At 44.5% G+C, this 17,290-nt stretch overlaps 1 protein-coding gene across 9 annotated transcripts in view; it reads left to right on the forward strand.

Annotated features, from left to right (window-relative positions):
- VPS53 (VPS53 subunit of GARP complex) overlaps positions 1–17,290 on the forward strand; it is a 100,207-nt gene that overhangs the window by 78,673 nt on the left and 4,244 nt on the right. For 2 of the 9 annotated variants that reach the window (XM_077836401.1, XM_077836404.1), the window contains 3 exons: positions 3,196–3,333; positions 6,648–6,752; positions 7,167–11,380. In XM_077836401.1, the coding sequence (XP_077692527.1) occupies positions 3,196–3,333; positions 6,648–6,752; positions 7,167–7,337 (414 nt within the window). In that variant the 3' untranslated portion in view covers positions 7,338–11,380. Of the gene's footprint in view, positions 1–3,195; positions 3,334–6,054; positions 6,353–6,647; positions 6,753–7,166; positions 11,381–11,687; positions 13,025–13,527; positions 13,628–14,181; positions 14,216–17,290 lie in introns of those variants that run through there. The other 7 variants (XR_013348235.1, XR_013348237.1, XR_013348238.1 and 4 more) reach the window with 7 other exon arrangements.

The raw sequence follows: 17,290 nt of genomic DNA on the forward strand, positions 1-17,290 counted from the left end.
AGGGAAAAGAAGATTGAGGAGTCCTTTTAGATGTTATGGGGCCTGTGATGGGGGAGTGAGACTGAGAGGAAGAGTCTGTGGGTAAGGGAGGAAGATCAAGAGTTCTGGGTGGAGAAAGGAATTGGAAGAGAGAAATAATATTTGTCAGGATGTGACTTTGAACGCCTCGATTTTGAGTGCACCACCTTTAAAAGGTCCTAATTTTCAGAAAATACTGAACTCCCACTTGCTGAAAATGAGGCCCAGTTAAAATGTCTCAGTTTGGACATCCAAAATCTAAGGCACTCAAACTCACTAGTGGGTTTTAAAAATCCTGACCTTACTCTTAATCCACGTGCTTCTAAAACCAGTAAATGTCTGTCTGGTTTGTTTGTTTTTTTTTAACTCTTGTGTAATTAAAAGCAGCCAAACTGTTGTTTTTTTGGGTTTTTTTTAAGGCTGAGAATTTGTGCCAAGTTACAGCCCAAAGCAAATTTGTTTGCATGAATTCGTAACCCACTTTTGTACAGGTTTAATAATGAAAATGCTCAGTGTTGTACATCCCATGGGCTGTGAGTGTGTCTCATCTCAAGCGTAAGTAAAGTGGCGGTCCTGCTGAGGATTCTGATAGGAAATCTGGTGACAATCAGAGATCTCATGGCAGTTTTGTCAGGAGTTGATGTTAAGCCATGTGTCCTGGCTAACTTCCAGTGTGGGCAATTATATTCTGCCTCCTGCAGTTCCTCTTGTATTTCCAGATGGATATGATATTTCTCTCTTTAAAAAACACTCTGGTGTGGTGGTGCTGATACAGGATGGCTGCTGAATGGAGCTTGGCAAACCCTTTGGGGTGTTGCTGGATGAAAAATGCTGTGGCACTTATAAAATGCCTTTCATCTCAGGATCTCCATGTGCTTTACAAACCATTTCAGACGCACCACAGCATCCTGAAGTATATAAGTATTCTCAATTTTAGAGATGGGGAAACCAAGGCACTGAAGTGGTTTGTCTAAGGTCACACAGTGGGGCCAATGGCAGGCTCAGGACTAGAACTCTGAGCTCCTGACTCCCAGTTCTTTGTCTCCTTTCTTCTCTGTATCTTCCCTAGATAGCCCCAAAATTAACAGACAGCAAATAGCAGCTTTAAGAAAGCAAGTGGTTTTGTCAATATCTTTGACATATACTGAAACAGTGAACTTTGATATGTACCCATGTATCAGGGAATGCAAATGACTGGACACATCGGGAGAGTTTGCATTATCTTTGCATTCGGGGTGCAGGTGCTGGGTCTGTCGCCTCAGCTTTTCTATCTTCATACACCTGTCTGGTGGCTGGGACACCACTGCTCTTTGGTTGAAGACGTGGCTTGAATGGGACAGGCTTTCAGATGGGAGAACAGTGAACTTCTGATGGATGTCTTCAAAGCTGCCGGCTGCCAAGGAGTCAGAATCTCTGAGCAACAGGCTTTTGCGAAATGGAACAGGATCTTTCTTTAAAAAATAAAAAGATGTTGCTGTGTTTGTGTAAAGACTGAACTCCTGCTGCTTTCCCGAATAGAAAGCAAGTGGCTGAAGTACAATTCCTAGTTATCTTGTATAATAAACATCATTAGAGACTCCAGGTTGTCACTGGAGCTTTTCTGAATGACCATGTGGTTAAAGTGATTAGCCCATTACCAGCAGTGCATTTGTGTGTTTAATTATTAGGGTAATGGAATAACTTGTCCATTTCAGCTCTCTGATCGCTGTGTTGTCTAATGCAAACTGAACAGTGCAGGTCTGTTAGGCTTTGATCTATACCCTGAATCCATTTCATTCTGAGTGATGCTTGTTCTCTTGGAGCTGGATTGACAAAGATGGATAGGCACTTAGTGAGATTTCCCAAAGCACGTGCGTGTGGTAGGTGACTAACTCCTATTGATTTTCAATGGCAGTCAGGTGCCTAACTGCTCTAGGCACTTTTGAAAATCCCACTAAGCCCCTATCTGCATCATTAGTTGTCTAAAGACCTTTGTAAATCTGGCCCCTGGTGCAAACGTTACCATAATAGTGCTGCTTTTTACTGCCACTGCTGATCTCTGAAGGGAGTTTCTCAGCTATTTAACAGCAGTTGCATTCAAATCCAGGCACCAGTACCATGTTTGTGAACACGTTTTTTTTTATTATGTGGAATCCTGTCCCCACTGAACTGAGACCATCAATTCATCTCTCACACGCCTTGAGACAGCCATCGTAGAGTGTCCCTTTTTTAATCTGGTCCACATTTGAGCTGGTGAACTTGCCATGGCCACTCCCTTTGGAATCAATATCCCAAGTATATTAACTAACGTCCGATAGCCTTCATATGTTAACTAAATTCTGTGTGCTTAGGACCGTAACACAAACGTCCTTAACTATTGTGGGGATTTTTGCAGCACTGGTAAGGTTGTGGGGAGCCCACTTCCACCTGATTCTAGCCCCTTTGCAGGAATGAGCTGTGGATCTGAATACCCAGAGTGTTTCCTGTTCCATGTTAACCAATCAAATTGTGCTCCACTTCTGGTTAAGCAGAAATACAGCCCAAATGACTCAGGTCTCTGCTCCGCGGCTGGTCTCCATCCTGCTTTCTAATTCAGACCTGAAGGATTTATGGTAATTAAGCTCTGGCTGAGGGCACCTTTTCCAGTTTAGCTATTGCTGAGCAGCAGCCCTTTTCCCATTATGCTGCCTGAAGTGTTGGTAGAGGCCAGTTTAGTGAAAGTTCACATGCACTGTACGGAGAGTGACACTGAGTCAGTGAGTGCAGCGCGTTAGGTGCGTAGCTGTCAGTATAGGTACTGTTCTGTAGTTTTACTAGTGTTTGAGTGAATGCAGAACAATGGATAGCATTGGAGGCTGGGAGGCAAAGGGATCAAGGTGTTACTGAGTTGGACTTAGGAACGAGTTAACATTCCAGTTTACAAATGGGTGACATGCTGTGAGCCAGATCCTGAGCTGGCGAAAATCACCATGGCTCCATTAAGGTCAGGGCAGATCTGCTGATATACCCCAACTGAGGGGACTAGTCCTTTGAGGCTCCATCACGGTGATTCATTCCTTCTGTGCCAACAGTGATGTAAATGCCAAGATGTTCTGGGATTGTAAAGAGTTTAACTTTTAGACTTTGTGGCATTCTAGCTGCTAATGACACTTAGTAGCTGGGGACAGTATAACAGCAGAGTGCGATTAACTATTACAGCTGCTGTTGGACACTCACTCTCTGAAGATGGTTCTCTTGGATCTGCCTTCCATTGGGTCCCAGGTGGTGAGGAAGGCTCCTGCCAGCTACACAAAGATAGTGGTGAAGGGCATGACGCGGGCTGAAATGATCCTGAAGGTAACTCTCAAGATTCTTTATTTTGAGTCTGCTTGACCTGGAAACTCGGAGTGTGACTGCCATGGGGCCATTTCTTTGGAACCCGACGTTACCGAGAACACATGCGCATATGTGCACATTGGTATGGTGTGGTTGGCATTTCCAGGACATCAGGGAGTTGGGCACTCAAATCCCATTGACTTACAATAGGGTTTGGGATCCTAATTCCCTATGGCACCTTCAAAAATCCCTCCCCATATGCTTCAGAGCAAATGCTACCGCTAAAATTACTTGGAGACTTTCACGCATAGCTGTTGGGCGAGAGCCAAGTGGGGTGGTGGCGGCACCTGTTTGCTGTCTAGCAGGAGAGCCAGTCCAGACACAGCTCCATTACCTTGTTGAGTGGGGTCCTCTTTCGCTTTTTGAAGCCCGTGACTGTAAAATGACCCAAGAACAATTTTTGTCATACTATAAATGAACAATTGATGTGAAAACACCAGAGCTTGTTGGATCCTTGGAGTAATATATCAGATTTGAGGCTGAACTAATACCAAGGGCTGGCACAGCAGTGCTGAAGGTCATGACCTCCCATATCTCCTGTGGATGGTGCTGTCTTCTGTTTGTTAACAAAATAGTGCAGATGGTTTTGTGTGCGAGAATCCGTGGGAGCTGGGATCAGTTATAATGTCCAAGCTAAGCTAACACAACAATGAGGGTCTAATTTAAACTAGGGAAGAGGAAAGTGAGTGGATTCAGTTTTAAGGCAGTCGCTTTGTCCTCAGCCCTGTGCACTTCGGTGCTGCCTGCTGGCTCAGAGAATTGGTTTGTTCGACACATGCTTGCCAGGCTAAGGGCATGGTAGGAGTTTTAAATCTGAATTTCCTTTCTTGTCAGAGTCACATGGGACAGTAAAGACTAGAAAGTTTAAAACAATAGTATTGAATTCAGAAAACAATTGAACCAAAAGAAAAGACTACTAGTTACTGTATGACAGCGACACCGCACGTAGAGGCCCCAGCTGAGATCAAGGCTCCATTGTGCGACCACAGGACCATAGTAAAAGCAAATCCCTTCCCCAAAGAGCTTATGCTCTAGATAGACAAAACAAAAGGTTTTTATCCCTCCTTATCATACTGGTGTGGTCAATCATGCTGTGAAGCCAGTGCAAGTGGTGAGACACTTGTATTGACGTTGCAGCAGATCCACAGATCCTCTGGGCAATGCATGATAGCAGTGCAACTATTCATGTAATGCAGAGACCTTGCATTAGTCGCAGGTCTGCTTTTCAGACAGCACAGACTGTCAGTGCTAGTGTGTAAAAATACTTTTGCTGACGCTGAGGGCGTCCTTTAGTGCCAATGGAACCTTTAGCTATTCTCCCTCTAGTCAATATTTTCTTTACCATATTTCATACCACCACGCTCACCAGAGTCCCGCTGTGAGCCCACAGGCCCGGTAATAAACTGGTGACCGGACTAATTGGTTGGCTTATGCCCCCAAAACAATCCAATCGTCACTGGTTCCTGTTCTTTTTTTATTAATCAGTCTCCTCACATCCACGAACCTGGCATCTGTGCTCGGGCACTTAACTTGTAAGTGGTGTTGATGTGTTGGAGTGCTGTGAGGGAGTTTGCACTCCTCTCCTACTGGGACTTCTTATGGAGAAGTGTTGCATACAGATATGTCCAGAGAGCCTTGTCAGAGATAGAGGGGCCATTAATGTCAGTAATGTAATAACATGCTCTGGTGTGGAGTGACTCTGGGTACTCAGAGACCATGGGGTTAAATGTCAGATGCCTTCGAACAACCCACCAATGCTGATATCCGTGGCTCACTTCATGGTATGTAAAGCAACAGTAGCCTGGTCAACTAATGGAATTGGGCAAACCTTCCAAAACCATGAGAAACTAGTCTGCTTCAGGCACCAGTCCTGACCAGGAACATGAACCTAACCCGGCTTTTGAGTGAAACCTTCTTTTTCCCCCTCAGATGGTTTCACTGGAGATTTGGTAGCTTTGGGACAATGCAGCTCAGGAGGTGAACTCGTTAGCTGGAGTTTCCCCACAGTTCTGCTCGCTGATCCCAATCTATGGGGGTGCCACTGTCCCCATGTTGACCCTAATCGTTGTCTCAAGTAGCTTCCTCAGGCAGCCTAGCTCTGAAATGGAGTGACAAGCAGGCCCTTGGTGTGAAGCAGTGACCCTAAACTGTGCTTTCCTGGGGAGATGAATGATAGAGAAGTAATCTTCTCCTGCTACCCCGACGGGATACTGTGTCTGCTCTGTACAGTGGAAAGGGAGCTTGGGTAATAAGCAATTCAGGTTAGGGTTGAGGCTCATTGATGGGGCAGCAAGGGGGAACTCTGGGCTCCCACTGTGCATATGCTGCCTGTCCTGAGCAGAGGATGTCAGCTGGGGCTTTTCACCAGTGCCACGTTCATGGCTCTTCTCCCGGTGGTATTGAAGAGACTCATGCTTCCCAGGTTAATAAAATGAAATTTCGAACCCCACCCCAAGTGGCTGCCAGCCCACAAGCTGGGAGGGAGAGCCCTACAACAGCTTCAACACAATACGCAGTCCCTGCAGCCTCTCGGATCTGTCAGCTTCTGAGAAACAATTGACAATTCATAAACGGGACCCATCACTCCTCCCTGCTCTGGGATTCATCACTGCTTTGCTCCTACTAACTTGCTCGCACCTTTCAGTAAAAGTAAGCGTGTATGGCCTCTTTTCCGTTCTTTAGCCATTGTAGGTTCCACTGGTTTGCAGAGATGAGACGAGACTGTACGCTGTTGTTCTACATGGATACCGCAAGCTACCCACAGCAGTGTCTCTGGCATGTTGCCCAGACAGTTCCATTGTAAGACAACTCTGCTTTGGGCTCTGGGTGAAAGGCCTTGGAAGTCTGTGTGGAGACTGTTGGCAGGACAAAGCACAGGGAGTGAGCAGGAGACTGTTGTCCTGAGCCCTTCATAGCTTTGCTCTTTTAAAGCACAAAGATTTATCCTGCTGTTTAAAAAGAAGAGTTTGCCTTTACTCAGGTAAAGTTGGAGCAGGACTTTTGGCTCTTGTAAAATGTGCATCATTCCCCTCCTCTCCAGAATCCCTCTGCCTGAATCTAGTTTAAACTGTAACAGTTCTTCATCCTTTGCAGATGCCAGGTTGTGTAGGGGATAATTCAACCTAATGAATTTCAGTTGGGCTTTTAGAAGCTCCACTTACATGTCAGGAGAAACTTCTCCATCCACCATTGTAATGGCTCTTCGTATAGCTGGTTGGTGGGTTTATATGTTCATAGCTTGTGTCTGATGCCCCCCCCCTTCTCTCTCTCTGCAGGTGGTTATGGCCCCTCATGAGCCACCTGTTGTGTTTGTTGACAATTACATCAAACTCCTTGCTGACTGCAGCACAGACACTTTCCAGAAGATATTAGACATGAAGGTTAGAACCAACCCAGCAGAATTTATTGTCCTCTAATAAAGTCCCCCTCTGGAGAAATCTGAATGCCTTGGCAACCGTTTCAGTAGAAATGTGTGGGGCTTCTGAAGTATGAAAAGGCAATTTACAGAACAAATGCATCCTCCCTGCTCTGAAAGCCTGGAGAGCTGCTACTGATTGATGCCACTTACCCTGCTTTCCCTTTACCTACTGACTTGGGAGTTCAATCCCTGGCTTCAGGCTTAGCTTTCCTTTGTCTAGAACAGTGGGGTGGCTGTATCCTGCCCTTGCAGGGGAGGAAGAGAAGACTGAGATTTGAACCTGGGTCTGCAGTAGCTCTTTTCCAGCATCCACTGTCCAGGTTCAGTAGTGCTCTCACTGTGTATTGTAATTCCACTTTTTTTTGTTTCTTAACAGGGCCTAAAGAGAAGTGAGCAAAGCAGTATGTTGGAACTGTTCCGCCAGAGGCTTCCCACCCCTCCCTCTGGGGGAGAGAACACCAGCTCCATGTCCCTGACGGCTCCCACACCTGAGCAGGAGTCCTCCCGAATACGAAAACTGGAGAAGCTCATCAAGAAGAGACTGTAGATGGACAGAAGCAACATCTGCTGCCCCGAAGCAACTTTGGCCAGGTCTTGTGCAGGCTCCCCATTATCCTACACTTCATCACAGAAAAATAGCTGCCGAATCCATGCCACGCCCTGAGAGGCATTAACCATATTCTTCTGAATGGAGAAGCAGCATGATTTTGGCAAGGGATGAATCTTTCCAGAGCTCTGTGCCCCAGGGATAGATTAGCCGAGGGAAACCTGTCTCACTGGGGCTTCTCCAGGCCCACAGCTTGGAGGAGATGCAGTGAGTTGGAGACTGCAGGCTATGAAAATGCTTTGATTGAATTACATCCAAAGTTCGCCAGCTGCTCATACAATGCTACTTTCTCAGCGTCTAGCTGCAGTTCCCATTTGGGGTCTCCCAGTGTTGGACTCTGCCCTGAAAGTGACAAGACGACATTCCTTCCCCATCATAGAGCTGCTTGTTTCTTTAAAAATAAGATCCCCTTAAATCGCTGGCTCCTGGCCCCCAGGACTCTACTGAGCTCCTTTATAAATGCCCAGGACAGGACGCTGCAATGTCTCCCCTGTGCTCCGAGGGCAGGAGCGTGTGGTCAAGCTATCAGTAAAACAGCAAGGAGAACCCTCTGTGGGAAGCAAGGAGGGGGCAAAATCACTGCATTCACAGGTCAAATCACACCTTACTGTTAACAAGCCAGTAGTCTCTGTTGCTTTTGCTGCTTTAAGGCCAAATTCTACATCTGCTGAAGCTGTCTTCAGCTTCTCATTATTTTCTCACGTGCACTGGGCTACCCCGCCCTCTCTAACCCACACTACACCTCTCTCCCTCCTCCACAAAGGGCTGTTCATGGAATAAGGCCTTGGAAGCCAAGCACCAAATGGTACTATCCCACCATGCTTGTGGCCGCCTGTTTCATGCCAGCTGGAGTCCAGAAGATGGGTGTGCCACTTTGGCACCATTGCTGCCCTGAAGGCAGAGCCGCTGGAAATGTTAGTTTTAATCATAGGCCTGCTGCTGCCAGGATTTCTTCACAGGATGGAACCCTCTCACTGGCTTTAAATTTAAAGGACCTGGTTCTCCTCTCGCTTACGCTGTTGCAACTTGTATTGAGTGGCTCCAGATTTGCACTGGAATATCTGAGGGGAGAATTGGGCCCCAAATCTCACAACACAGCTTGTTTTAAAGTAACCGGAGTTGCAATCCAGTTCCCATTGGAGTCAGCCACAAAATGCTCCTTGATTTCAGTAACAGCAGGATTTGGGTTGATGGATCTAAATTGTAAAGTGTTTGTGTGAAAAGTGCTCATCTTGACACATGCTTGCCTGAGAAGCCTTAACTGAGTGACACAAATCACCTCATTATCACCACTGGATTTCTTCCCAAACCCCCTGGCAATCTCTCCACCTAGTGCTAAAGGTGTGTTTCAGACCAGGTGATGATACAAGACTACAGGGATTTCGGTGGCAGGAGAGTTCATGTGCAGCTTCCGTATTGTAATCCATGCTTTCCTACCCATTCTGCAGGAGGCACATGCATGCGGTGTTTGTGTCAGGTGAGGAGTCACTGCAGCTGACTAGCAGTCGTCTCAGGAGAATCGCACTCCACGGCACTTCCAGCTTGCTTCTCATTATAATATTGATTTGGGACCTGCTGTAGATACAGGTTGGTTAGTGTTTGCAGCCACTGTTCAGGGATATGTAGTTCACTTGCGGGAGAGGGAGAGAACATTCCAGATCAAGTACAGATTTATTTTAACCAAACTCCACACGCACAGACCTGTGTCTAAAATTAAAAACCCTCCAGAGTTCCTGTGACACTCAGGAGTGGGGGCCACCAAATTAGAAATGTCCTTGTTGAGACTAAAAATCTGGCCTGACACTAGCTTCATGTTCATCTTTTTGTGCTGTCCTGTCCCCTCTCACTCCACCTGCTCCTTCCCATGTGCGAAGGGAGAGAGGGACACACACACACACCCCCACCCCCTCTATCCTGGATTATGGCTTCCGTGCTCATAGCTGAGGAGACTGGTGGTAGCCCATGCAGTGGTGCGGGATTTGTTTCGATCCTGTTACAAGTAGGATAGAGATCTGTTAAAAACTGGATGTCATAAAACAAAAACCTGAACCAAACGCTGCTCAAATAACTGATAACGGTTGCAATACGTGCAATATTCTGCATTACTGCATTTCCTTTACTGATAGTTTACTTGATGGGCCCTAAATGAAGATAACTATTCATGTTACTGAGCATTAATACTCTCCTGTCCCTCCTCAAAAGACCTTTATTGATGTCTAGGTCTTGAACAAATCTAATATTCATGCTCCATCCCTGCCTTGTTTCCTTTGCCATAATTTGCTAATTTCCAGCATGTGGTAAGGCAAACTGCTGAAGTTCCTACCTTCTCTGTATCTGGCTCATTCCCAGCATTCAGTGGTTGGGGTGACCATGTTTCTGTCATAGGTTTTTAAAAGTGGAATCAGATATTAATGTTTTGGAAAAGGTCCCATAACTTTCCTTCACTTCCCTTTAACATTCCCCAAGTATCATTCTCATATGATTATAGGCCAGCTGCGAACAGTTCTGTTGGAATAAGAAGTTTTGCTATTATTTTTATTTTTTTTGTATTGGCAAATAATATATTAAGCCTGCATTTTCCAAAGTCATTGGTGATTTTTGGATTTCTGGCTTGAGACACCTTCAGTGGGCCTGATTTTCAGAAGTTGGATGTTTAGTGCCTTTGGAAAATCAGGCCTCTTTAAGGTGACTCGAGTTGGGCACCCAATCACTAGTCATTTTTGAAAACATAAGCTCCAGTGTTTTTCCCGTATCAGCCCCGTGTGAGTGGGACAGTAGATTCTGTGCCTGGGCTAGTAATAGTGATTTTTCCAAGACTGATAAATCAGCCTGTGTCCTAATAGTTTATGAACTGAGAGACTGATTACAGTAGAATTGGTAAATCAGCAGATAAAATCATTTGTATCTGACCAAAACTGTTAAAATAAGTACTGACACCTAAATGAAAGTTGAGATATTGTAACACCTACATTAACCTCGTCTACACGAGGAAACCTTTACAAAAAACTCTTACTATTAAACTGGTTCGAATGGTGTGCTGGTGTTAAAATGCTGGGAGTCCTAGTGTAGACAGATGTTGGAGGCAGCCAGACACGTACACTGGGGAGTCCTCTATCGCTGAGCATGCACCTGAAGCAGTGTTAGCAGTGGTAGGAATTTCTGTAAACTTGGCTAAAAGGGGTGACGACAAGCTCCAATTATGTGAACTTCTGAAACCTTATCAGAAAGCCTCTTGTTGGATCACACCACTTCCTCTAGGTGCTGATTATTGTTTCTGACCCTTCTGCTAGTTTTACAACCTGCATTCTCAGGGAGTGGTGTTTGCACTTCTTACTGATCAGTTTACAAAAGACAACCTAAGAAAAGAGGGTGTGTAGTCTGCCTTTCCTGCAGAACAAATAATTAAACTCAATGTGGGTTGTTATTATTATTACCAAATGCAGTGACAAGCCATATGGGAATGCAGGTTGTTTGCATAGATTCATTATCTGCGTGCTGGACTAGTAACTTCACTTTAAACTATTTTTTTCCTCCCAATGAAAATTAGCAATAGCGTGGTCAGTGCTGTAATATACTTTGTGGGGATGAAATCTGAACTATTTCCATGTTTCTTTACCCTGGAGACTCCTAAATTGTCATTCTTTGCCATTCAGAATTCTAGAGATAAAAGGAAAGGTTAACAAAAATAATAAACAAATCAGAAGAACGTTAGAAACCCAGGTGCATTGAATTGTACCCTGTAAAGGACATGTTTGCATTTGTCTTCCTTGATTTGAAATTTTCTTCTCTTGTTCTTTGGTATTTATCAGAGTGGGCTCTTCTGAAAGTGTAAGTGTCAGCTGGCTGAGTTGTACATTTTCTGAGGATAAAGAAATTGTGTTTCTGTATAAAATACCTTTTAAAGTTTTCTGTGCAGGAAGTAATTTCTTGATGTATATTGGAGTGTGACACGAAAGCCAATTAAATCATTACTAATGATCCTCTTCTAGCCTGTGTTTTGTAGCAATTTATACCGAACAAACTGGATCCGATTTGCCTTTGGGGGGAGGGAATCTGACAGCTGTGTGTACACGTGCCCATACACACACACCTGCACTGCACAGAATGCAGCCTTTGTCCTGAGGGCGTTTGCATGAAGAATTATATTCCTATCTTTGTATCCACCACCGAGTGTTACCTGATGTGTTTTAAAATCCTCTTGCGTGGTGCTCATGGTATAGTATGACACATGCTGGCCTTGTAAACTTTTACAAACCTTTCTGTATCTCATTTCTTCCCCTCTCTTAGCAGATGGAGTTTCCCTCTTATCATCTTTCCACCTCGCATATCTCTATGGCTCCAGCAAAGTGACCTTTCACAGACAGTATTTGTATTAGTAGCAGCAGAGCCAATGGGATTCTTCCCTGCCCAGCCCAGGTGGGAGGCAGTCCAGGAAAGTTAATCTTGTGTTAGTCAATAATTAGATGATGATTTGTAATGTCTCTGCTGTTTACCTTCCAGAAAAGACTTCTCGGGGAACCTCCTGTTTCCATTATTAATAATGAAAAGTCGGTGACTTTTAGAATACAATAAATATTATTTTATTTTAGTCCACTTCTTTTGCTCTGAGAGTCAGTGGTTCATTTCTCTTTCCAGTATGTTTCCCTTTGCTCTTCCTCCATCAAGTGATCAGCCAGAAATGTGCACCTCTTTCACCAAATTTGCAGTGATGAATGTGACTCTCTGGGTTATATCATGTGAGTTATAGTGAGTTTCTCCTGATTGCAGGTTGGGAGGGGTGACAGAGGTGTTCCCGTCAACAGGCAATTTAAGACAGGTTGGCTCTTTAACATGCTGTACTTTACATGAGCTGAAATGTTTTATTTCTGGCTATATGACAAGTTGTTTGAACAAAACACATTCCTCTGTGAGTGAGTTGGTATAGGTGGGGCTGGTAGCACCACCTATTGGCTATCATTAAGGTTGCCTGACATTTCCCATTATAAGACCCTGTTTTCTATTCCTTATACCTTTGCCAAATCCTAACTGTTTGGGCTGAAATTTTTCATGCCCAGGTGTCTGTCTCATCATCGCTCTGCTGTAAGCAAATGTCTATGAAACCCAGCAAAGTGTCCTGTATCTCTCTAGAGCTGTTCCCAATAAAGGATGACAGCCTACCACTGCTAGTAGTTACTCCATTAGCTCTGTCAGGTGGATCTAAAGGTTCCAACCTTACTGACGACCCATGTGGTGTTGATATAATGCTTCATAATGGATTTTCTGTTTCTTCAGTTTGCTTTTTTAAAAATCTAGGAAGTTACACACCAAAAAACTATGTTAAAATAACATGAAGGTTGCAAAGTCAAGCTCTCAAAAGTTAGGAAATGCCAGGACTAATTCTTTTTCTGTGCAACCTTAATTCAGCACCCTCGTGTGTGTGTGCAATATGATACAATCTTTAATTCCGTGATCCCTTACTATTTTTTCCAGAGACAACCTTAATTCTGGCGTTTCCTAACTTTTGAGTTCTTGACTTTGCAACCTTAATAATGTTCTTTGTATGTAGTTGTATGTGCAATGTTGTGGTAGCCATTGGCTTTTATTAATAAAAGCATGCACTGCAGAACGTCAGCTGCAATCCTCCCAGTATTGATATTATATATTTTCCAAGACAGGCTTGCCCGAATTCAGGTAGTACAAGATGAACATTTTTTAGTGTTCTGTTGGTTGATTTGTTAGCTCATCAGGCTGCAAATAAAAAATCCCTTTCCTGTTTGTGTTGATTTTGTTCTGTCCAAACCACCATGAAACCCATTTTCTAACGCTGCAAAGTGATCTACGCTGATATTGATGAATATGTCACTGAGTTCAGTTACAGCACGAGAGGACGTGGACTGGTTCAATGTTTTGACTCTGTCTTGTCTTGTGTTGAGATGTTCTTGCACTGGGTCACCTCGTAGGCTCTCAGCAGGTTGTGCATCTCGTGACCTTGTTAAAAGGGCCATTTTCTTGGGGATCTTTTCTTCTGGAGTGCCCAGGAGGATACAGTTAATAAAAGGAGCAGTAATTATCATTCAGGGCAGGAAATAGTGAAATGGAAAATATAGCAAACATTTCTGTTAATCTCACCAAACCCTTTGCTTATTTTCAGCTTTATTGCAAACAGAGCTCAGTTTCCTGCCTGCTGGTAACGCTTAGCACGTACAGAGCGCTTTACAAATGTTAACTGAGCTTCCCAAGCACCTCTTGAGGTAGGTGAATGTTATGTCAATTTTACAGAGGGGAAAGGAGAGGTACCAAAATCTTGTGACCTGTTCAAGACCACCCAGTGAGTCAGTATAACACAGAGGAGTTTGTGGCTCCTGGCTCTGTGCTGAGATGTCACTAGACCACAGTGCTTTCTTCATGTTGGTTAAAAAGGGGCCATATTAGGCAGCAAACAGAAGTGAACCTGTTGGGTGCCGTGAGGAACTAGATCCAATTGCTAAGGGGAAGAGTGAGCCACCTGCCAGAATCCCAGCTGCTACCAGCAACTGAGAGTGGAAGAGGAGTGCATCCTCCAACACAGGGTTTAATGTGTTTGGAAAGGTGCTCCACCCCAGCAATGACACAGCAATGATTCTGAGCTGTGCAGCAGAGGGAACTGCTGGAAACTGATCAGGACTTCTAATAACCAGAGTTACATGCAGTTGATGTTCATGAATTTAGTCTGCATCCCAGTGAAACAAACATTTATAGAGCACATGTTAAATCACCTGCCTTGTAGTTTAACTGAGTGTGATTCAAGCACCTTATGTTTTCACAGACCGTGCTGGGGTGAGAAGCCTGGAATTTCCCATTGTTTGGAAATGATTTTTCCATCATTATCAAATAACTCAGATTGCTCCTGTTGTGTTTTCTCTCTCATTGATTTCTCCTCTGGACCAACATCAGTGTAGCTATTGTGTGATGACTGATTAAGCTCAGAAAGCTGGGCCTGTGTGGAAAGTCCCCTGTGGAACAAGGGTCCTGATAAATTACTTGTATCCTGGATGCATGCAGGCATCAGTGGAGGCAAATGAGATGGGCAAACAAGCTGTTACTTACACACACTGGCAAAGATTTTCAAAAGACTAGTGATTTTGGGTGCCCACCTTGAGATGCCTTAAAGGGGCCAGCCAGGCTTTCAGGAGGGGCTGAGAGTGTGGGCTCCTTTAAGGGATCTCACAATGGGCATCTAAAATCACTAGTCACTTTTGAAAATAATTTCCCTCCCATCTTACATGGAGCGACAGGAGCATTTGTGACCCACACTGGAATTGCACACTGCACCCACGGTCTCACAAACCTCTTCCTCTTTGGTTGAAGTTGAGCAGTAACTTGGTGCTGTGTCCCATCAGCTCTCAGTGCTGGGCTGGGTCAGCCCTTGGATGGGAAATGTTCAAAGACAACCAAGGCACTTGATGAAGGAGGGGATAGTGATTCAGGAGACATGCTCTGAATCAGTCCTGAAGCCAGACCCCCATATACCACTTTTGTGTCTTTCAGATGAGGGGTAAAACCTAGAACCTGGTGACTTGTAGTTATTAAAGTTCCCATGACATTTTTCATAAGAGAGGGTTCTTTAACTTGCATTATCAGTTGGGTTTGATGTTCTTTACCGTCTGTTCTAAGTTAGAACGTAACATTGCTGTGCACTGTCTAACAGTTGCCACATTGCAGTGGTAGGTGAATGGTCCCTGAATGCAGCTTGTGGAAGTGCTTCGGGATTCTTCAGGGTAAAAGGTGCAATATGAACATGAGAGACTCTTGCTCCAGGCTGTCAAATCAGGTTTAGCATTTGATTTAGTGGACTTCAGTAAAGAGAAGGCAATAAACACAGGACACTGAACTCTTTGGCTTTCTGCAAGGAGTGACGGCTTTTGGGACCATGACACTGGTGCTTTTACTAAAGCTGTACAGAGAGGAGCGATCTGGTGTGTTCCTGCCTCATCTCCATTTTAGCTCTTTATGGAAGTGTTGGCCTCTGCTGAACGGACCAAAGTTCTAAATGAAATAAATCCATCATCTTTTGGCAGTTTTAGCATGTTGTAAATTCAGACTTCTTGATAGTGGAAATCTAGCTTCCCCCACTGCACCCCCATTACATTTCTCTAACTACATTATCAGCTGAGTGGCCTCTGATCTGAGGAGCTTGGTGGCAACTCTGAAATAATAATCGTGTTAGCTTGGACATGGCTCCTTGAGCCTTTCGGGGCCTCTCATTTCATAAAGGGTTTTTGATGGGAGATTTGGAAGTTAAAGGTGATCTGCTTTCCCAGTGTTAGAGAGACCAAAATGTCCGGCCTTGGGTGTATTTAAAGCAAAAGCAACAAACCACCTGTCTAGCACTTTTGCTCTGACTCCGCTGATTTGATTCAGGTTTTTAATGTACTTTTTTTAAATCCACATTTTTCAGTGAAGACAAACAACCTAATAGCATTTCTTCAAAGGAATGTAAATTCCTTTAGGAATAAGTATCCGGAGTTCCCAGCAGTACATAGCTGCAAACCACAGACGCCTCTGGCTGAAGGCTCTGTTCTGGTTTTAATTTGGGGGTAGCGAAGGAATTCTTTTGAAGGGTTTGGGTTCACTTGTGCTGGGCCCATCAGGCTAGATTGTGTGTTACTGTACAGCAATGTGTTTGCTTTGGCTGCCAGCAAAGATTTTCTTTCCCCTAGAGGAGTCTTCCCCATCAAATCTGATGATGCTGCATGATTATTTAATTAGGATTTTCCAAAAGCCATTCCATTAGCCTTCCTAGTACTACAGGAATCTGGAGACCTTTCCCTCTGATCCTCTGCCCTCTGCACCCCCATCAACTTTGCCTCAGTAGCAGTGGCCATTCAGAAATTCAATTAACCAGCCAAGTGCTATTTATTGGGGCAAAATCATAAGTGGAAGTTTGCCTTGGAAAGGACTATGGCCTATACACAAAGTTGCATCGCTTTAATAAAAAGTGTGCCTTTAAACTGAATTAGTGCAACTTTGGTGTGGAGTCACTCATATCAGTTTAAACCTGGTTTATAGTGGTGTAGCCTGCCCTTATAAATTTACAAGGGCAGGCTAAGCTGCTAGACAAAATGTATTTAAGACAATATAAGTGTGCGCCCAGAGGGGTTTGCCCCAGATTAACTAAATCATTTTTAAATAGCATCTTTAAGGCCTGGCCTACACCTAAAACTTTGGGTCGACCTAGTTGCATCACTTGGCTTGTAAAATTTTCACACCCTGAGCTCCATAGTTAGGTCGACCTAACGCCCTGCTGTACATGGAAGGATTCCATCGACCTAGCTACCTTCTCCCAGAGAGGTAAATTAACTACACTAAGAGAAAAAACCTTCTGTCAGTGTAGGAAGCGTCTACACCATTGTACTGGTGCAACTTCTGTGTGCAGGCAAAGCCCTACTAGGCCTTGATCCCACAAACCCTTAACACGAGTGCCTAACATCATGTGTGTGACTCCAGTGGGACTACTCCCAGGAGTAAAGTTAAGCATGTTCAGAAGAGTTTGCAGGATAGCAGCCTGAATAAGGAGCTCAGGTTTTAGGCTCTGGGAACGCGCACTGCTGGCTGCTCTGAATAAACACAGGGACATTGCCAGAGGATCTCGGAGGTTGCTGAAATTAAAGGAAATCATATCCACTTGACCCCTTATAAATAAACACCCCCCCACCCCCTGGGCTCTGACTGAATTATGTAGCCACACCTTTTCCCCGGCAATTCTAGATGGAGTAACAGCACAGCCATATTTTCCCCCTCCCTCCCAAGCAGTGACAATCAGGTGCTCAGAAAGCTCTGACTTCGACCATGGCTTCTTAGAGCTCCTCCCGTGTGTGCTAGGGCAGGGGAAATGTAAATCTAGCTCAGGGTTTGCTGCTCTGAACTACCTTGGC

This window comes from Eretmochelys imbricata, chromosome 17, assembly GCF_965152235.1.
Source record: "Eretmochelys imbricata isolate rEreImb1 chromosome 17, rEreImb1.hap1, whole genome shotgun sequence".
Lineage (NCBI taxonomy): Eukaryota > Metazoa > Chordata > Testudines > Cheloniidae > Eretmochelys > Eretmochelys imbricata.